Raw genomic sequence first — 22,157 nt, 5'->3', positions numbered from 1 at the left:
TTTTAGTTATTCTATCAACGGGTTAACACAACCGAAATCCTCCAGAAACATGTTAAACTATTTCCAATAGCAATGCAGGATATATGATAAAATATTGAATAAGTTTGATTAATAATTGCTGTCTATACTTTGATAAAATTGTGCTCTTTAAAAATTGGTGATATTTACAATAAGTGCCTAGATTTCAAATATACTTTATCACTAGTCTGTGAAGCTAGTATATATCACCAATGGTATACAGTGTATTCACTTTTAACATCACAAAAACACATTATCTGATCAATATCACACTGCTATTTGTAGGAGCTTGCTGTGTGCAAACTGGATCCCCTGTTTTTACAGAAGTACTTCAGTGACTGTGAAGCACTTTGAGATGTTTGGTGGTTATGAAAGGCACTGTATAAATGAGTTTTTCTTTCCATGATGACTGCAGAATCAAAAATACAGAATCAAAAACACATAAGGCCCCAAATGTCTATACCATTCTCTTTGAGACCATCACAACAACTTAGTTAAAGAAGTTTCCTCTAAATTGATGTACCTGGTCCCCATGCTTAAAACAAATTTACTTCCAAGTAATTTAATACACTCTGGTTTCCAACAGTTCTGTGCTGACTTTAGCAACCCAATTTAAATTACTGTTCTCCTTCTCCTCATGGCATTGCTCTCTTAAGCATTATCATTCTTGACCCGAATCACCTCTTTCACACATGTATACCTGCTGTGGACAATTGTCAGCAGAAGCAAAATTGTACTCCAGCATAATATGTAACCTCGTGATCAGGCATATTCCTCACTCTATCATTACCAGTAAGGCAACACTGGGACAATGAGGACAACAAAGAACAATACAGCACAGGAAACAGGTCTTTCGGCCCGCCAAGCCTGCGCGGCTCATTGGTCCAACTAGACCATTTTTTGTATCCCTCCATTCCCAGTCTGCTCATGTGACTATCCAGATAAGTTTTAAATGATCCCAGCCTCCACCACCCTACTTAGCAGTGCATTCCAGGCCCCTACCATCCCCTGTATAAAATACGTCCCTCTGATATCTGAGTTAAACCTCGCCCCCCTCACCTTGAACCTGTGACCCCCTCGTGTTTGTCACCTCCGACTTGGGAAAAAGCTTCCCACTGTTCACCCCATCCATACCCCTCAGAATTTTATATACCTCTATTAGTAGGTCTCCCTTCATTCTCTGTCTTTCCAGGGAGAACAACCCCAGTTTACCCAATCTCTCCTCATAGTTAAGACCCTCCATACCAGGCAACCTTGATAAACCTTCTCTGTACTCTCTCCAAAGCCTCCATGTTCTTCTGGTAGTGCGGCGACCAGAACTGAACGCAGTACTCCAAATGTGGCCTAACTAACATTCTATACAGCTGTAACATCAGAGGCCAATTTTTATACTCTACACCCCATCCTATAAAGGCAAGCATGTCATATGCTTTCTTCACCACCTTCTCCACCTATGCTGCCACCTTCAAGGATCTGTAGACTTGCACACTCAGGTCCTTCTGTGTGTCTACACTTTTAATGGTTCTGCCATTTATTGTATAGTTCCCCCCTACATTAGTCCTACCAAAATGCATCACTTCGTATTTATCTGGATTAAATTCCATCTGCCATTTCTTCACCCAATTTTCCAGCCTATCTATATCCTGCTGTATTCTCCGACAATGTTCATTGCTATCCACAAGTCCAGCCATCTTTGTGTCATCTGCAAACTTACTGATCACACCAGTTACACCTTCTTCCAAATCATTTATACATATCACAAATAGCAGAGGTCCCAGTCCAGAGCCCTGCGGAACACCATTGGTCACAGGCCTCCAGCCAGAAAAAGACTCTTCCACTGCTCCCCTCTGTCTTCTGTGGCCAAGCCAGTTTGCTACCTGTCTAGCCACCTCTCCTTTTATCCCATGAGGTTTAACCTTTTGCACCAACCTGCCATGAGGGACTTTGGCAAATGCTTTACTAAAATCCATATAGATGACATCCATGGCTCTACCTTCATCAACCGTTTTTGTCGCCTCCTCAAAAAACTCCACCAAATTTGTGAGGCATGACCTCCCTCTTACAAAACCATGCTGTCCATCGCTAATGAGATTATTCCGTTCTAAATGTGCATACATCCCGTCTCCAAGAATCCACTCCAACAACTTCCCTACCACAGATGTCAAGCTCACCAGCCTATAATTACCCGGGAGTGTAGAAGAGCAAGCCATGAGTACCACAATGCATACCAAAAAATGAAGTGCCAATCTGGTGAAGTTATGACACAGGACTACATGCATTGTAAACAGTAAAGCAGCAAGCCAAAGACAGAGATAAGCAATTCTGTAACAAACAATCAAATCTGTGCAGTCCTGTTACAGCCTGTCATGAATGGTGATAGACAATTATATAACTAGTCATAGGAGTGGCTCCCTTTATATCCTATCTTCAATTATTGCAGAACTCAACATGGCAGTTCCAAAGTAAAACTGAAGCATTTGTATCAATTCTTCAGCCAAAGGTACCAACTGGATAATCCATTTCAGCCTCCTTCTGAGATCCCAGGATCACAGGTGCCAGTCTACAGCCATTTCAATTTTCTGGGTGTTATCAAGAAATGGCTGGAAGCCAATGGATACAGAAAACTTATGTACCAAGGCAACATCCTGGCAGCAGTGCTGAAAACTTGTGAGGATCATGCAGGTGTTCCTCAGTATCCTAGGCCCAAACAGCTGTCTCTCTTTCATTAAAGACCTTTCTTCTTTCATAAGGTCAGACATGAGGGTGTTTGCTGATGATGGTACAGTGTTCAGTTCCATTCATGGCTCCTTTTATTTTTAAGATCCTGGACTGGGCCCCGTTTTTAGGATGATCCAGTTTTGGGATCAATAACACTGTTTAAAGTAGAAAAGATCTGAAATTCAATTCACCTGCCAAGAGAATAAGGCCACATGATTCCATGGGTTTTGAACAAACAAAAATAAATTTTAAGATATGTGTCAGAAAGGTAAAATAATTTACAATATCTACCTTAAACTTTAACATTCAAGGTTAATGTATGGTAGGTGTGAATTAACAGGCAAACTGTGGTAGAACATACCATTCTGTACAACAACTGGCAGATATAATTAAGACAGAGTTCATGGCTGGGAGTTTCTGGCCAGTCCTGTCATCGTACTCTTCTGATCCCACCGCCAGCAACACCTCTGTGTTGACAGCCCACCTTGTGTGGTTTCAATCTCTTCTTCCAAGATTCCATTCCCTGAATTCCAAAAATATGCACTGAAGCACCAATGCACAAGCATAACTCAGTTCTCCGCCCACACCTATTGCTCCAAAGGGTTACCTTCAACCAGTATAACTGGAAACATGGCATCACCAACCTTCTGTAGCCTTCTTGCACCATCAGGGCTTCTCCCAACCATTCTTTGATTGTCAAGGCTTTTCTTCAATTGAGATTTGAAGCTCCCGACCTTCATTCTCACCAAGAAGTTAAGTTGGTTTTCATAACAATGCAATGAATCAGGATCTGCCTGCATGCAGAAAGCCTTAGACGGCATTCAGACTGCAGTTGATATGTGGCAAGTAACATACACACTACATAAGTATCAGGTATTAACCATCTCCAACAACAGGGAAGCTGATCACCTCCCCATGGCATTCAGAAGTATTACCATGACTGAATCACCCCACCATCAGCATCCTGGGGATCACCATTGGCCACAAACATTATACAGGATTATGTACTGCATGCCATAACTGCTATATGTCCCATCTACAAGATGCACTACAGCAACTCACTAAGGGTCAGGACAGTATCTTGCAAATCCACGGCTTCTACCACTTAGTGGGACAAGCGCAGCAGGTAGCTGGGAATACCAGCTGCAAGATTACCTGATTTGGAAATATATTGTCGTTCCTTTACTGCTGATGGGTCAAAAGCCTAGAATACACGTGCTAACAGCATTGTGAATCTATCTGCAACACATAGACTGCAACAATTTAAGAAAATTGCTCACCATCATTTTCTGAAGGGCAAATAGGGATGGGCAATTATTTCTCCCCCATTCCACAGAAAGAAAATGGTTCTGGAAACCTAGTGATCACAAGGAGCGTCAAATTTACATAGGCAAATTCCATAATAAACGAGAACATTGAAACTTGTAAAGGTGGCACAAAAATCTAACATTTATTCATCAACAGGCGTGAGCAGTGAGTGTGTGAAAATGTAGTTTCCAAGGATAATCAAGTTGATCTACAAAGAGAACAGGTACCGAGGAGCCGATGAAAGGTCATCCATACTTGAAACGTTGGCTCTATTTTCACTCCACAGATACTGTCAGATCTGCTAAAATTTCCCAGCATTTTCTGTTTTTATTTCAGATTCCAGCACCCGTGGTAATTTGTTTTTATCTTACTGTGGAGCCCTATTATTTTCCAACTAGATGTAGATCCTGTTTGACGGACTGCATTTCAATAAACAACAGGTAAAAACCTACCACTCCTGCAATTACAACATACAGAAACAAAAATGCATTTACGAACATTACAAAATCTAGAAGATGAGTAGAAATCATCAGAACCTGTCAAGCTTGCCAGTTTAATCATTTTTGCATCATAACGATCATCATAGTTGTCATCATGGCAAAAAATAAATTGGAAGCACATTGGCTCCTATACCTCGCCAAAGAAATGAAACGACCTCAGGTGGTTAAGAGTTTTGAGTAAAAGTCACTTTGCTAAAAGTTTGTACCATATTTAAGTACTGAAACATGAATGAACATTTTTTTAAAATTTGCACTCCATTCTTAAAGTTACAAAGCCAATGTTCAGAGTGGACCAGGCAAACCCCAATCCATTCCTTGCTTGCTCCAAAAAACAAATTCACATTGAATCCAATTCATAGTCCCCATAAACAAGATCAAAGATGACTAAACAGCTTCTTCCCTGACTTTTGAATGGACCCACCTCACATTAAGTTGACTTTCTCCACACCCTAACTATAACTGAAACACTACATTCTACACCCTCTCCTTTCCTTCTCTTTGAACGGTATGTTTCGTCTGTAAGGCTCACAAGAAACAATACTTTTCACTGTATCTCAATACTCAAATCAGATCAAAAATAAAGCATTGCACCCCTTCTTGGACTTGATCATAGCCAAAAGGTCGAGAGGCGATCACTCTGACTTGTACACACCCAATTTCCGACGATTAAAATAAAATGATGAAGCTTCCCGGGTTATCTTTCCCAGCCGGGATCGGCAAACGCCATCAAGTCGACGACTCCGGCGCTTCTACGGGGTGAGGTGTCGGTACCTCAGAATTTGAGATGGAGGGGGAAGAGAATGGTCAGGGGAACCTAATGGACACGTATTGTGTTTTGTTTGAAAGGGAAAGATTAATAGAAGCGATGCTCTCCTGAGTCTGTCTCCATCAACCGGCTTCACCACCGTCTCGTGCTGCCCCTTCCCAACGGCACCTTTCTCAATCTCGCGACCTCTCAGCGCACGCGGCCGGCTGGGGGCGGGGTTAGTCCGAGCACGGAGTGGGACGGGGCTGGTCTTAGCATGGGGGCGGGACGGGGCGGGACGGGGCTGGTCTTAGCCCGGGGCGGGGCTGGGCTTAGCACGGGGGCGGGGCTGGTCCAAGCGCGAAGGCGCAGTTGGCCCGAGTACGGACGGCGGGAGGGGCGGGGCTGACCCCGGTACGGAAGACGCGCGCCTGAAGTTGGCACGGGGGCGGAGCTGAGGTTAATCTGGGCCGAAACCGCTTCCAGCATTGATCAGGGCTAAAAGTGCACGCGCACAGGAGCGGGTTGGGGCTAGTGCCAACCCTGGGGGCGGGGCTGGAACTGGAGGGCGGGGCTGGCACCAACACGGGGGTCGCCGCTGGCGCGAACATGGGGCGAGGCTCGTGCTGGAGGGTAGGACTGACGCCAACATGAGGGCGGGGCTGGTGCTAACGTGACGTACGCCTTCCGGCGTCACTTGCCCTCACGCGGCCGACCGTTACTGAGTTACGCCGGCTTGAGGCGCAGCCATTGCGGTCTGTGTCTACGCGCGTGCGCGAGCGAGGGGTTGTTCCTTCTTTCCATTCAGAGGGAAAATAAAGGGAGCAATCGCGAAAACAGAGGCAGCAATTATAGGCAAAAGTTAAGCAGTCTGCGAAGATGTCGGAGGCAACTGAGCGAGCCGATGGCCGAATTGTGAAGATGGAGATGGATTATAGCTCCACCGTGGACCAGCAGCTCCCTGAGTGCGAGAAGATGGCCCAAGTGAGTGCAATGTATTTCTCAGAGTCACTGAGTCATGCGGCTCCATTGATCAGACTGAACTAGGCCCTCCGCAGGTGCTAGGCCTCAATCCTCTGACTGGCTGAAGAAACAGTACCGGATCTGAATGCTTGTTTTTCTGTCCTTCTTTGATAGTTATACGAAGCCTGGAAAGAGCTTGTATTTTAAAAATATCCTGTGAGAATCTGCTGAAAGTGAAATTAAAACAGAACATTTAATATCTGTCAAGTGCTTTGACACATTTTTTCATGTAATATGGGCTGTATATAATCTTTAATTATATCTAATGTGCCATGTTCTTGTGGGTTTGTCATTTCCTTGACCCCACACAGAATAGTGATTTTCCAAGTTGGAGGGGACGTTTCAGACGTTATTCTTTGCTGTGCAAGACAAACAACGTTTTACTGACCTATTTAAGTCTTAACTTGAATAGAAGCAGATGGATTCTGTTTCCACTGACTTTTGGAGAAGGAAATTCCAGAGACTCAAGATCTTCTTCGGGGGGGGGGGGGGGGGGAGAGGTGGGGGAATCCTTCTGTTAAATGAGTTTTCCCTTATTTTCAAACTGAGGGGGTGAATGAAATCAATGGAGCTGAGGTAGCTAGAGACAGACCTATGTGTCTGGTGCTTGTTCTGGTAGGCCTGGATAGGTTTCAGGCATGATGTGGAGATGTTGGTATTGGACTTGGGTAAGCACAGTAAGAAGTCTCTCAACACCAGGTTAAACTCCAACAGGTTTATTTGGTAGCAAACACCACTAACTTTTGGAGCACAACTCCTTTGTCAGGCTCAGTTTGTGGACAGAACTCCCACTTAGCTGATGAAGGAGCAGAGCACTGAAAGCTAGTGGTGTTTGCTATCGAATAAATCTGTTGGATTTTAACCTAGTGTTGTGAGACTTCTTACTAGGTCTGGCATCCAGTGTGCTAGTACTGTGCCTTCAAGGGATGACTCAAAATACATTTCTTCTAGCAGTTCTATACACTTGAAGATGCTTTGTCTATAACTGGCACCCAGTATTGTTACTGCAGCAGCATAATTGTTTTTAATTGCTACAATGTTTATTTGTTTTAATCTGGACTAAAGCTGTTCTGTTACTGTTTTCCCCCAGGATTTTGCAGGGTAGGACTTGGTTAAGTTGATTGACAGTTAAGGCTATATCACTGGATGGAGTGTGTCTTAGATAATTCTGCCTTAGTTGCTGTTTAGATGCTGCATTTGTGTTGAGAGAGCAGTGTCTCTTTATCCCTCAAGTTGGAGACTGGAATTTGCCGGGAGCTAAGTCTCTTAGAGATTCTGATGTATGAGTGTGAATCTTACTCTGAGTGTTGCTGTTTTGGAAGTTGTAGAAAAGAGAGGCATCCCTTTCTGTCTCTGTCTGGAGACTGGGACCTGCAGGAGACTGGGTTGATTTCTCTGAACTTTTGCTGTTTTGGGGATATATCTTTTGGAAACTGCTATCTGGATCTCTGTCCAGAAGTGTTAAGAGGCTGGAAGTCTAGAATCAAGTGAGCATATTTGTTTTTTTTGTGCTAACTAATTCTGAAGAAGGGCGTATGCTTATGGGGATATTGTTCCAATTTAAAGCAATGGAGATAGCTAGCTGTTGAGAATAATACTTTATCATGTTAAAGTATTTTTGTTTTAAGTTACGCTAACTTTTTTGTTACATTCTGTTCTTTAAAGTTTCCTTCGGTAAAAGCTTTCTAGTGGGTTGCTTGAATCACATCTTATGCTCACTCTAGTGCCGAATTCAAATGCAAACGTTGGGGTCTTTGCACCGTGGAGTTTCTGATCTGGTCCCCAACACCAGAAAGGGGCTTTTTGTGATAGGCTGAGGAACTCCTTTTTGCAGGGTGGGTGAATGTGTGGCAGAGGTGTTTGGCAACAAGCGCAGAAGTGGGGAGAGGTGTTCCTGTGTGCACTCATGGAAGAAAGGTGGCAGCATGAAGAGCATGGCAACATGAGCATGGGTATGTGGAGGGGGCAGCATGTGCTTCATTGTATGGAGTGGGGGGCAGTGTCGTGGTTGAGACTGTCTCTTAAACTCAATCTCATTATTCTCACTCACTCACAGAATTTCGCAGTAACTTAATTGCAGTGTTAATGTAAGCCGTACTCGTGACTGATAAACTTTACTACTTCTAACCACCCCCTCCTCAACACACTCTCTCACCCATTTGCACTGCGAGATAACTGGTGAAGTGAACACATACCCATTTTGACATTCTAACCTGGTTATATTTTAAAATGAATAATTTCTCTTAAATTTAACAAATTAATGTTCTTTATATTTACTCAGGAATTGTTACCTTTTTAACACCTCAACTGTTTTTGACATACTGTTTAGTTTATTGTAATACCAAATGTTATGATTCAGATTTTTTTTCCCTGTTGGCTCCTTGACTGAGGGAAAAATTGTGACTGGCTGGATTTTGGGGTGGGGGGGACAGGGGTGGCATGGAAGTGACTGACCGAACAAATGAGTGGGTGTTTGCTTCGTGGCCAGTCTCAGTTTCTTCACTTGCTCTTCCTGCCAGACGCGAACAGACATGCACATGCATCCCCACCCGTACACATTGATTCTCCAGTGTTTTGCTAAATATCATTGCTCACTTTTTTAAAAATTCAATTTATTATTATGACATTGCTTTAAATTTGTTCAGCAATTGTTCTTTAAAACCACAACTTTTTCTGCAGTTTAGTTGATTGTTGTGCCAAGCATTATTTTCTTTGAAATTTGCTCATCGGCCCTTAAGGAAAATATACAAATGTGGTCTCCAGAACAGAAAAAATTGAACCAGCTTGTTCTAGCTTCTCCAACAGAGGAAGCATCCTCTGAACATCCCCCTTTCAATACCTCTGTAATCTTAAAGGATTCAATCAAGTTGCCTCCTACTCTTTTGTGAAACTGTGCCTTTCAGAAATGTATGTGCATCATATTTATTGTAAGGAGTATGTTTAGAACTCAGACCTGGTTTGCAAGGTGCCAATTTGTCAAAGAAATCCTTTATATTGGTAGCTGGGAGAACAGGATAATTACCTGGAGTAGTTCTTTTAAGCTGAGCAAATGCATTTGTGATTACTTGGGTTTTCCCTGGGGTTTCAACGTAGATTTTCTGATTAGGTTAGTTCAGTGGCAGTCATGTGCTTAATGGCAGGAGCTAAGCTTGCAGGAAAGATGCACAGGTTCTCTTTCTCTTTAAAAACAACCAGTTACTGCCTGGTTTTGAAAGAAGCAGGATGTGTCTACCTGCTTTGGTCTCTTGCTCCAGATGTGTACTGAGAACTCTAGGACTGTTAATCAGCCTGTGTTTTGCTGACTAATTTTAAAGGGGGGGGGGGGGGGGGGCGCAGGGTATGAGTCTATAAGAGGCATCTTGCTCTTATAGATTCCGCTGCACCTCCGAACGCCAATCTCACCGTTTAGAGAATGAGCTTTTTTATTCTTGCTGACAAAATGGACAATTTCACATTTTTTTCATCTTGTACTCCACCAGCCAGATTTTTCCCACTCATTTAACCTAAGAACTTATTTCCATCCCTGTGTTCTCTTCACAATTTACTTTCCTATCTGTCTTTGCGTCATTAGCAAATTTAGCAACAGACCATCAATCCCTTCATCCAAGTCATTATATAAATTGTAAAATGTTGAGGCCCCACCACTGACCCTGGTTGCACACCACTCATCACACCCTGCCAAACCAGAAAAAAGATCCATTTATGCCATTTCTCTGGCTAACTAACACGCCAATGTGTTGCCCTCTATGCCATGAGCTTTTATTTTGTGCAATAACGTTTTATGTGGTAGCTTATCAAATGCCTTTTGGAAGTTGAAGTACAGTGCATCCACTGGTTTCTCAGTACATGTGACTCCTTCAATTAGTTCCAATAAATTGGTTAAACATGATTTCCCTTTCACAAAATCATGTTGATTCTGCTGATTTGCTTTCAATTTTTCCAAATGTCCTGCTCCAACATCTTTAATAATGGCCTCTAATATTATCCCTATGGCAGATAATAGGCTGTAATTTCCTGCTTTCTGTCTTCCTCCCTTTTAAGTTGTACAATGCCACCACCCAATTTTATGTGTATTTTCTGTCTCACTGACTCTTCAGATAATGTTAGCAATTTTTTAAACTACGTTAAGGTGCACACAATACCTGCATCCCTCACTTCCATCTCTAATTGACAAGCACATTCCAATCCCCAAAGTTTCCTGATCCAAATAACAATTGAACTCTGACTTGGCTGCAAAGGTTTAGGTCATTAAATCCAGTTATGGAATTGTAGTTAATTTAAATATTGCAAAAAATCTAAAGCTAGTTTTGTATGGTAATTCAGTCACTGGCATTTTTATCCAAGTTTTTGGTCTATTTCTCAAATTTAAAATATTAACTGGAAGTTAGTAAAATTAAATCATCTGTTAATTTGAAATGAATTAACAGAGAAAACAGCTGACAATGAAAGTTCACGGAATTCACCTACAATTTGAATTAAACAAATTCCCCCACTAACTGAATCACATCAGTTAAATCTAGTCAATTGTAAGTCAGCCTGGGCATGAGCCTGCACTATCCTGTCACCTGACAGTGAAAAGACAAATTGATTTGCTAAAGAATTTAATTCTTCGTTGTGGACCAACTACTTTTTAAAAACCACAGTGCAATTAAATCCACATTTGTGCAGGGAGGTGCACGTGAAGGATGTTCCCTCTGCAAGCATTGACAGCAAAGTGCCTGAGAAACACTCCTGAAATATTATTTCACAAAGATTTTTAAGTGAAATAATTGATCTTAATGTTGTGAAGTTTTTGCACCACATTTGAGAAGCATTTCAATAGTCATTTGGATTTTTTTATATTCAAATATCATCTTGCTGTGCAGATTCAAGTTAAAGGAACAGATTGTGTGTAGTCTAGAAGATGTTGCGAATATTCAGTTCATAATTTGTGTATTTTAGAATGTAACTTTTAGTTTTAAGAATTGAAGTTTGAACAATAGAGAAGTAATGTATCTGGTGGACAAACTGTTAAAAGCAACCCTGAAGTGAAGGCAATTCAAACATGCTTGGAGTCTATTATAGTTACAAGGTTGAGGCTAACAGCTAGAAAGGCAAAATAAACAACAGGGTGAATGTGCTTGGCTACAGAGCTGGAGACATGATGTTTGCAGTCCTTCAGTGAAGAATAAGCTATTCATGTGATTTCCCAGAATGTCGATGGCTGGTCGGATGCGCAAAGCAGTGGCGAATGGAATTTAACCCTGGAAAATGTGAGGTGATGCATTTTGGGAAGTCTAACAATGCCAGGGAATACACAGTCAACAGTAGGATCAGTAACAAGTCTCACCGCACCAGCTTGAGGTCTAACAGGTTTATTTGGTACTGAGCTTTTGGAGCACTGCCCCTTCATTGGGTGAGCGGAGAGTTGGGTTCACAAACGGGGCATATATAGACACAGATTCAATTGCAAGATAATGGTTGGAATGCGAGTGTTTATAGGTACAGACAGTGGGAGTGGAGCAAGGAATAATGACAAGTTTAAAGAGCCGTGAATGTCTCAAGCCAGGACAGTTGTTAGGATTTTGCTAGCCCAGGCCAAATGCTGAGGTTACACATGATGTGACATGAACCCAAGATCCCAGTTGAGGCCGTCTTGTGGAACGTGGCCATCAGTTTCTGCTCAGCAATTCTGAGGCCTCCTTGGAGAACGTTTACCCGAAGATCGGAGGCTGAATGCCCTTGACTGCTCAACTGTTCCTCGATTAGGAAGGGAACACTCCTGCCTGGTGGTTGTTGAATGGTGTTCATTTCTGTTGTCGTAGCATCTGCATGGTGTCACCAATGTACCATGCCTTGGAACATCTTTTCTTGCAGCGTATGAAATAGCCAACTTTGGCCGAATCACATGAATATGTACCTGTTTCTCCCCCACCCCCCGTACCTGGTGGATGGTGTTCTCACGTGAGATGATGGCATCCATGTCAATGATCCAGTGGATATGCCTCGCAGAGGATAGTGTGGCAGGATCGTGTGGTGTCCTGGTCACTGTTCTCCTGAAGGATGGGTAGTTTGCTGCAAGCAGTGGTCTGTTGTGCAGTTGTTTGAAGGCAAGTAGTAGGGGTGTGGGGATGGCCTTAGTGAGATGTTTGTCTTCATTGATGACATGTAGTAGGATGTTGGGAAGTAGTGGACTGTAGGGCCCTTGAGGTGCATATCCAAAGGTCCTGAAGGCAGTAAGGTAGGTGGATAAGTTAATGAGGCAAGTATCCCTAAATATGTCCTATTTGCTGAGATATAGAACAGATTTTGATGTAGCTCGTAAAATGCTCACTAAGCCACAGCAAGAATACTATGTGTAGTTCTGGTCGCCACACTATAGGAAAGATGTGATTGTACTAGAAAGGGTGCAGAGGAGATTCACCAGGACGTTGCCTGGGTTGGCAGGTTTCAGCTTTGAGGAGAGGCTGGTTAGGGTATGGTTGGCTGCGTAAGATGTTTTGTTGGTGCAGATACTGGACCAAATAGTGGCCTCCTGCATTATAGGTACTCCATGGTTTAATTCCTTTTGATATGTAATAAAAGTCTGTTTCTTTAAAAAATGTGAAATCCCAGGGTGTAGTTCTGTCATTAGTTGCTAGTTATTTAAATGTGTTAATGGTCCCAAACTAGATTGTAAAAAAAAACAAAGGAAGGGATCACTGGTCAGTCAAAATGGAAGTTAACTCATATTCAAGCTTAAATTGGCATCAAACAGAACATAATGAATTATACAAAGAATTAACAATTGTTCATGCGATTGTGCCAGCAATATTGTGTACTTTCGCAACAAGTTAAATTGGGAATGGGCTTGTGACTCGTTCGAGTTATTGTGGTACAGATGGAGCCTATGTCAGCTTTCTCCAGCAATCTAGTCAATCCCATTCCCATCTATCCCTGTAGCCTGCAAGTTTATTTCCCTCTAGTGCCTATTCCATTTCATTCTGAAACCATTGATGGTGTCCATGACAGAAATGGAGATCTGAGTTCCAGTCACACTGCAAAACAAAATGCTTTGAATTCCTCCCTCCATCTCTTGTCCAATTCCTTAAACCTGCAGCCACACCCCCTCCCCCACCCTCTCGTCCCATAAGCTAACGGGAACAGCTTTCCATTGTCTACCTGATCTAAATATGTCAAAATCTTGTCTACCTCTATCACATTTCTCATTAATTTTCTTTGCTCTGAGCAAAACCACCCCAGCTTCTCCAATCAAACCTTGTAACTAAATTCCCTCATTCCTGGAACAGTTCTCCTCTTAAGATTACTCCTTATTTTGAATTGTTTCTCCATGTTTTTCCAAGCAAAATGCATCACCTCACACTTCATGTTGAACTTAATCTACCGTCTGTTTGGCCACTCCACCAATTTGCCTATATCCTTTTGAATTTCTGCACTCCCTCATGACAGCTTTGTCATGTGCAAGCTTTGAAATTGTTCACTGCCCATCAAGATCTAGATTAATAATACATATCAGGAAAAGCAAATACGTCCTGCCATCTTCAAAGATCGGTGCACTTGAACCCCCCAGATTCTCCTCTCCCTGCATACTGATTAGAACTGTACCTTTTAGGCATATTTATCCTTCTTTCAAAGTTAATCACTCTGCACTACTACTTCATATTAAATTCCACCTGTCTTCCCATTCCATTTCAAGTTCTTGCCAAATCAAATATTCAGATTGGAATATGATTAAGTTGTTTTAAACTGAATTGGCTGCAGAAAGCTTAAACCGAGTGGCGGTGTTTTTGAATTTTGGTGCTTGGTCAAATTTCATTCATATTCCAGTAGCAATTACTAATCTGTAGCAAAATAATTCTGTTTTTTGCTATCCAATCCGTTCTACGTTTTCTATTAGGTGGCCCAGGTATTGTCGAGGTTTAGGCACTTTGCAGTTTAGTTCAATTCTGAATATTTGATGCACACAATTTTATCGAAGATCGCAAGAATAGCTGATGAGAAAATAACTGTTAAACTGATGCTAAGAATGCTTTATGACATACTATTGATAGAGAATTGAGAAAGGATTGCACTTCACTTTGATCACTGTTGACCTAAAACTACTTACTATTGTGTAGAGTGAAAACAGGGGAAATTTCTAATCGCTTAACATCAACTTCCTTCACAATAACAATTTCTTCCTCTGGAAAATATATGTTTTGCTGGCCACAGGGGATCATCAACCCGTGAGCTTCAGAGTATAAGTTGCCTCATTGAGCAAGCAAATGCAAAGCAGTCAGTGGGGGGTTTTAAGCCTGTATGTTTACCTGGACCGGGGTTATAGGTCCTGAGATGAAGACTACCTGAATAAGCCACAGGAGTGGCTTTTCCCTTTGGTGCGCAATAAAGGGTGTTGGTGCTGGGAAACAGGCATTTGGTTGAATTACCACATTGGTGATGAGAAGAATTATTTTTCCCTCTGAATAACCTCCAAACATGAAGAATCTCTCCAGTAAGACAAGGCCATTATGCCCCTTTTCAGAAACATCAAGCCCTGTGATACCAATGGGGAAAACTGGGCCCAATACATTGAGTGCATGCATTGTTTCAATTGTGCTAACCACATTGAAGGAAATGAAAAGCAAAAAGTGACATTGTTAACAGCATGTCAGGCCCAGCTTTAAGTGTCATAAACCAAAAGAGGAAATGTTGGAAAGTCTCAGCAGATCTGGCAGCATCTGTAGGGAGAGAAAAGAGCTGACGTTTTGAGTACAGATGACTCTTCGTGAAAGCTAAAAGGCATAGAAAGTGGGAGATATTTGTACTGTAGGGTAAAGGAATGAAAGATGAGTCATAGCCACAGAAAGGGGAAAGGCTGCCAATGGCAGTCTATGGAGAGAATAGAAGGTGTGAAAGGGCAGGGCAGAGAAGCTGAAATCAAGGGGGAAGTTGTGACAAGTGAAGATGAGTGGCAGAGAGATAAAATTGAAAATAAGGGGAGAAGTTGGGGGGGGGATGAAAGAAACAAAGAAATAAACGGTAGAGAACAGTTTAAAAGTTAAATAAAATGAAAACAAAGGGGTTGAGGTGGGATCCAGTAAATCATCTGAAGTTGCTGAATTCAATGTTGACACCTGAAGGCTGTAAAGTGCCTAACCAATAGATGAGGTGCTATTCCTCCAGTTGGCATTGAGCTTCACTGGAACGTTGCAGCAGGCCAAGGACAGATGTGGGCATGCAGCAGGATTGTCTACTAAAGTGGCAAGCAACGGGAAAGTCAGGATCCTGATTGTTTTGCTGAGCACCTTCACTATGCACAATTACCCAGACTACACTTGGCCTCTCCAACATTGAGGAGACCACATTGGGAGCAGCAAATGCAATACACCATATTGAAAGCAGTGTAAGTGAAACACTGCTTAACCTGGAATGAGTGTTTTGGACCTCGAGTGGTAAGCATGGAAGAGGTAAAGGGGCAGGCATTGCACCTTCTGCGATTGCATGGGAAGTACATGTAAGTGTCTGACCTATCCTGGATGCCTCTGACTCAAACTTTTAATGAACTGATAGAACTAGTTTAAAAAAAAAACCATTATGACCTGAAGTCCCTGTTAATTCTCCAGAGATTCACTTCAATGTAGCTGGGAGAACCCCTTGGGAATCTGTTGATCTAAGCAAACTAGCTGAACACTGAATTTGCACCATTTCTTAACAAAAAAATTGAGACAGAGGTCATTTATGCCACAAACCAATCTAACTATCCAAAACAAAACTGTTAGCAGAAACCAATTATCATTTTTTTAAAATCCATTGAGACAGCCTTTATCATTTGAGAATGCAGAAAAGGGGCCCGGGAACTACAAGGGGCTCGAGCAGCAGTGTCTTCCAATTAGGGAGCAGGACCTCATGCAACCAGCTGGAGTACTGTGTGCAGTTTTGGGCTCCGCATCTGCGCAAGGATATTTTGGCCCTGGAGGGAGTGCAGAGGAGGTTTACTAGGCTGATACCGGAGTTGAGGGGATTGAGCTATGAGGAGAGGCTGAATAAACTAGGCTTGTACTCGTTAGAGTTTAGAAGAATGAGGGGAGATCTCATTGAGACGTATAAGATGATGAATGGGATGGATAGGATAGAGGTGGAGAGACTCTTCCCGCTCAAAAAAGACAGTAGGACTAGGGGGCACAGCCTCAAGATAAAGGGGAGGCGGTTTAGAACGGAGTTGAGGAAGAACTTCTTCACTCAAAGGGTGGTGAATCTCTGGAATTCTCTGCCCGTTGAAGTGGTGGAGGCTGCCTCGCTAAATATTTTTAAGAAGCGGGTTGATGGGTTTTTGATAAGCGAGGGGATTAAGGGTTATGGGGAGAGGGCGGAATGTGGAACTGAGACACGACAGATCAGTCATGATCTTATTGAATGGCGGGGCAGGCTCGAAGGGCTAGATGGCCTACTCCTGCTCCTATTTATGTTCTTATGTTCTTGAGAGAGTGTGTGTTTTAATCAATTGTTCAAGGGCCCCATTCCATATAGAAACCCTAATGTCACCACCAGACTGTCAAGAAATAGCAGTGCTGGCTCAGAGTATTAAAGAACATACCCAGAAAGGTGTATGTTGCTTGATAATGGATTATTGAAAACATTGTCAAAGAGCAATATTTCAGGAACAGGTAAAACTTGTGCTGCTTGGGAAGAAGATTGAGGCCAGTACCTATGCATACGATGCAGATATCCCCTCAGGATCACTACAACTGAATTACATTGTAATGACGAAAGTTGCTCCAAAAATGGTGGACTTGCTAGCAAATGGCCATCCCTTAAGGATGAAGATATTCAAGAGCTGCAGTCCCTGTTATTAGAGAGCAGACCGATGGGTATCTCCAATCAAGCACCCAATTCCTGAGATTGGAAGATATGAAGCCTAGGCTAGCCATGTACCCTAGGGAGACTTTACAAGTAAAAGGCACCACAGTGGCTCCAGTAACGTAAAAGCAACAATCCACTTGTCTCTCTCTCTCTCTCGTTGTGTAGAGACACAAACCAAGCCTAATGGGGAGAAATTGGCTTTAGCAGATTGGGCTGAATTGATTTATGTAAGGGGAATTTCTCAGTAACTTCCTGGGGTGTCTTGTATTCAGTTGAATACAGCAAACACACAGACTTGTGAAGACAGTATGCAGTAAAAGTTTTATTTAACCAACACACATTGGGAGAGAGATGGTCAGAGGATTCTAGCCTGTCTCTGATGTTACATCACATGAGCCCAACAGTTATGTTTCTGAAGATTTGATCTTCCTGCCCCACCTGTCATCGAAACTGGATGATACAATTACCTTAGTAAACTCATTTTATTTTGGCCAACAGTATTCTACCCCTTTAGCATAATTAGGAACTTGGAATTTGGTTAATGTTCGTTTTCTCTCTCTTCCGCCTCTCCCCCCCCCCCCCCCCCCCCCCACACCACCACCACCTAGTAACTTCACCTATGCAAATCCGGTAGGTCCCATGGTTGTTCCTAACTCCTGCAGTCCTGAGAACAATGAGGGCGTTGTTTTCCCTGCACCTTTTTATTAGTAGTAGCTACATTGCATCAATCATTACAGCTGGAAGCTGTATGCTTTCATTACAAAAACCTCGGTACTACAGCTGTGTAGTCCCCCTCTAATAATGGGGTATGTTATTTATTCCAAAAGAATACAGTCTGTCTTAAACATTTTCCCATTATGCCAAGGGGCAAACTGCTTGGTGGCCAAAGCACTCAAAATACAAAAATGCAGTTTAAATCTATAATACTTGTTCAAACATTATTTTCATTGTGGTACTTTCAATGTGTCTCAATATGTATATGGCACACTGGTTTCAAATCTACTTTGAGGCCTTGTCTAAAATTAAGCATTGGCTGCTGTCAACTAACCTACTGGTCCATTTTAACCCTAAAAATTCATATTGACTTGTGGTGCATCCTCATAGGAGGTTGGGGTGGTGCTGTCACATCACTGGAAAGACAGGACAGAAAAGCCATTACAGAGACCTCAGATGCAGAGTGAAGGTATTCTCAAATTGAAAATAAAAGGTTGGCGGTTATATTGGGTATGACGAAGTTCCATCAGTGTGTCTACAGTCGATGGGTTTCTTATAGTTATTGACCATAACCCCTTACTGGACCTCTTCAAAGAAGACAAGGCAATTCCCCAGCCCCACCACCTTTACTCTGTTACAGTGTTGTGTCTTGTTATTGACAGCCTGTCAAATCTCCTAGAGCACTACTCTAGGACCTGGATAGCTAATATTGATGCACTGAGTTGCCTCTGTTGCCCCAAGCCTGGGTCCTGCACCTGCATTAGAAGGGGTCATTGAGTCTGACTGTTTTGGAGACCTTGCTGGTGTCAGCAAGGCAGATCGAATCCTGGATCCAAAAAGGCCCAATCTTATCCAAAATAAGGCACGTGATTCTATGCGAGGGATTCCAAGCATGACCTTCCAATGAAATTAAATTCAACTTATTAAGAAAGCTGAACTTTGTGTTCAGGGCAGGATCATTCTTTGAGGTCCCGAGTAATTGTTCTACCTCCAGGATGGCATCCAAAATTAACGGAACTACATAATGACCAGCCGCAAGTATCAAAAATGAAGGTGCTGGCTAGCAGTAATGTCTGGCCTGGTCTTGACTCTGACATTACTGACTTGGTAAAGTGATATGACCTGTGCCAGGAAAATCAGAAGTCCTCAGCCTCTCTACACCTATGGCAGTGGCCTGGAAGGTCTTGGGTGCATCTACATGTGGACTTTGCAGGACCCTTTTTCTATGGGTTCCATGTTTTGAATCGTGGTGGGAGCACACTCTTGGAGTGCAATGCGTAGGCTCCAAGACATCACAAGCTATGATCAAGAAAATTTGGCCAATCGAAATTTGGTTTCCGATGATGGCACGTCCTGTACTAGCAGTGATTTCCAGAACTGTGCTCTCCAATGGTATCCAGCGTGTCCAAACTACATCTTGCCACCCATTGTCAAATGGACTAGCAAAGCAGGCAGTTCCAATGTTTAAAAAAGGCAACAAGAAACAAATGATAGCATCTGTGGAGGCCAAATTGGCACACATTTCTTTCAATTGCAGAACAACACTGTATACCACAACAGGTGAGGCTCCAGCAGAGCAGTTAATGGGATGATGGCTTTGTATCAGACTGAATCTACTATTTCCAAAACTTGTCTCAACAAAACCAAAAAAGAAACTTGGGATTCTACAAGGACAGAACTTTTGCAACAGGCGATCTGGTCCATGTAAGGAACTTCAGGATGGTCCAAGATTGGTCCCATGGTTAGTTATGGAGGAAACAGAACCAGTTTCTTACACAGTCAAAGTTCATGGTAAAACCCTAAAGAAGCACTTGAACTATTTCAGGACCAGTGAGATGTAGCCAGTGCCAGCCTTCAGCTCAAAGTTGGCTCCTCCAGATAGTTAAGGTGCAGATTCAGATGATGGCTGAGAAAATAGACCTCCTGGGCTGAAGCAGAACCTGAGGAGGAATCTACTTCAGTCACACTGCTTTGCTCCCCCCAAAAGAGAATCTTGTTCGGTTTACACCAGCTGACCCTGCCCATCTTCAGACCTCTGCCTGAGTGCCGACCAATGGAAAGAACTACCTCACAGTAGGGGTGCTGTGAGAGGAGCAGACCTGGGGAGCAGGATGTTATGATCACAAAGGTCATGGTGGATCATCAAAAGATCTCCCTTTTGAGCTTTGGAGTACGAACTGGCTTATTGAGCAAGCGGAGGCCTGCCCAATGGGAAGCAGTCAGCAGGGGTTTTTAAGTCTGTAACTTTAACTTTACCTGGACTAGGTTCTAGGTCCTGAGGTGAAGCTGATCTGAGTGCAAGCTACAGAAACAGAAGTTTCCTTGGTGCACAGTAAAGGATAATGGTGACAGGAAACTGTGTTTGTTTGGCTGAATTACTGCAGTGTATGAAAAGTCATTCAGCAACCAGTAGGATTGCCCTCTGTCCCTGAGCGTAAAGTCATAAATGTATGAAATTGACTCTGGTTGATCACTGTTTAAAAAATTAAATTTCTAAATTGTTTTTGAGGTTTGATTTACTCAATCTCTAAACGACAAGAAGTGAAAGTTTTTTTTTAAACAATTTCGTAACACATTTGCCAGAGTATTTATTTCAAAAGACTGTTAAAATCTTGCAGATCAAAAAGGGATCTAGCTATTAAATTGGAGTTGCAGGACAGTGAGTCAAGTTTAAAACCACAAGGCACTTCACGTTAACAAAAATACCGTAAGATCAGCATCCGTTCATAGTATCAAGAACTGAAGCCTCCAGCAGTGATATTTTCTTGGAAACTTAGAAATTTGCATTACAGAGTTATTTCACCCATGATATTTTTAATTGTGGAATTATCACTTTCCTCCATTCCATAATTAAAAATTCAACTTGAATGTTTTCTATTTCAGTTTCTATGCATCTTTGTGAGCAGTTTGCCTCGATCAATGGCAAGTGCTGCCTCACTTTTTGCCACTGACTGCAAGTTCAGTCCTATCATTTTCAGTGTGACATGTATAACTTTACAGCCTCTCATCTTACACCCTGTGAAATCTTTTATGTTTGATGTTACTTTTGCTTTTCATTCTTCTAAACTCCAAAGAATATAACTCCATTCTACTCCTTCTCTCCTCATTGCATGAATCATCTCAGAAATCAATCCGATGAGCCTTATGCCTTTAAGACAAGGATAAGAAAATCAAACTATAAACAATATGCTAGGTGTTTACTCACTGATAGGTCTATAGGTCGCCAAATAATATCACGGCGTAGCAAGCAATACTCAAAGAAATAACGTGCATTTAAAAATGGTACGGCAATTATCATGGGTAGATTTTCATTTACGTGTCGATTGGTCAAGCCAGTCTTGAGGAGTTCATAGAACGTATCCGTGATAGTTTCATCAAACAGTATGTAATGGAATCTACAAAGGAGGAAGCTATCCTAGATTTGGTCATGAGACAGGAATAATTCATCCTTTCGGAAGGAGTGATCACAGTATGACTGAATTTAAAATATAGGTGGAGGCTAAGAAGGTAAAGTCCAGTACCGTTGTCTGGTGTTTTAAACAAAGACGACAATGGGATGAGGGAGGAGTTGGCTAAAGTAGACTGGGAGCAAAGACTTCATGGTGGGACAATTGAGGAACAGTGGAGGACTTTCAAAGCAATTTTTCACAATGCCCAGCAAAAGTATATACCAGTGAAAAGGAAGGACTGTAGGAAAAGGGATAATCAGCCATGTTTACCTAAGTAAATAAAGGAGGGTATTAATTTGAAAGAAAATGCGTACAAAGTGGCAAAGATTAGAGGGAAACTAGAGGATTGGGAAATCTTTTGAAGATCAACAGCCACGAAAAAAGAAATAAAGAAAAGAGTGAGAGTAAACTAGCTCAATATAAAGAGTCAAAGGTTTCTACAAATGCATAAAATGAAAATGAATGGCTGTAATAAACACTGCTTTTAGAGGATGAGAAGGTGGATTTAATAACGGGAAATGATGAGTAGCCGAGGCATCGAACAGATATTTTTGCCGGTCTTCACAGTGGAAGACACAAATAACATGCCAGAAATTGATGACAAGAAGGCTATGGTGGGTGAAGTCCTAGAAACAATCATTATCACTAAAAAGTTAGTGTTGGGCAAGCTAATAGGGCTAAAAGATAGACAAGTCTCCTGGCCCTAATGGAATGCATCCCAGGGTACTAAAACAGATGGTGGAGGGGAAAAGCAAATACACTCATAGTAATTTTCCAAAATTCACTGCACTTTGGGGTGGTTATGGCAGATTGGAAAGCAGCAAATGTGACGCCCCTGTTTAAAAAATATTGGTAAATATGAGG

At 42.2% G+C, this 22,157-nt stretch overlaps 1 protein-coding gene across 1 annotated transcript in view; it reads left to right on the top strand.

Moving 5' to 3' along the window:
* The first annotated feature begins 6,025 nt into the window (after nt 1-6,025).
* Nucleotides 6,026-22,157, top strand: part of psmd12 (proteasome 26S subunit, non-ATPase 12) — a 39,126-nt gene continuing 22,994 nt past the window's right edge. The window contains exon 1 of the mRNA XM_080209372.1: nt 6,026-6,273. Within this exon, the coding sequence (XP_080065498.1) occupies nt 6,169-6,273 (105 nt within the window). The 5' untranslated portion in view covers nt 6,026-6,168. The remainder of the gene's footprint in view (nt 6,274-22,157) is intronic.

The sequence above is a fragment of the Carcharhinus amblyrhynchos genome, chromosome 21 (genome assembly GCF_965287045.1).
Source record: "Carcharhinus amblyrhynchos chromosome 21, sCarAmb.v2.hapA, whole genome shotgun sequence".
Taxonomy (NCBI): Eukaryota; Metazoa; Chordata; class Chondrichthyes; order Carcharhiniformes; family Carcharhinidae; genus Carcharhinus; species Carcharhinus amblyrhynchos.
This window is presented reverse-complemented; position numbering and strand designations above follow the sequence as displayed.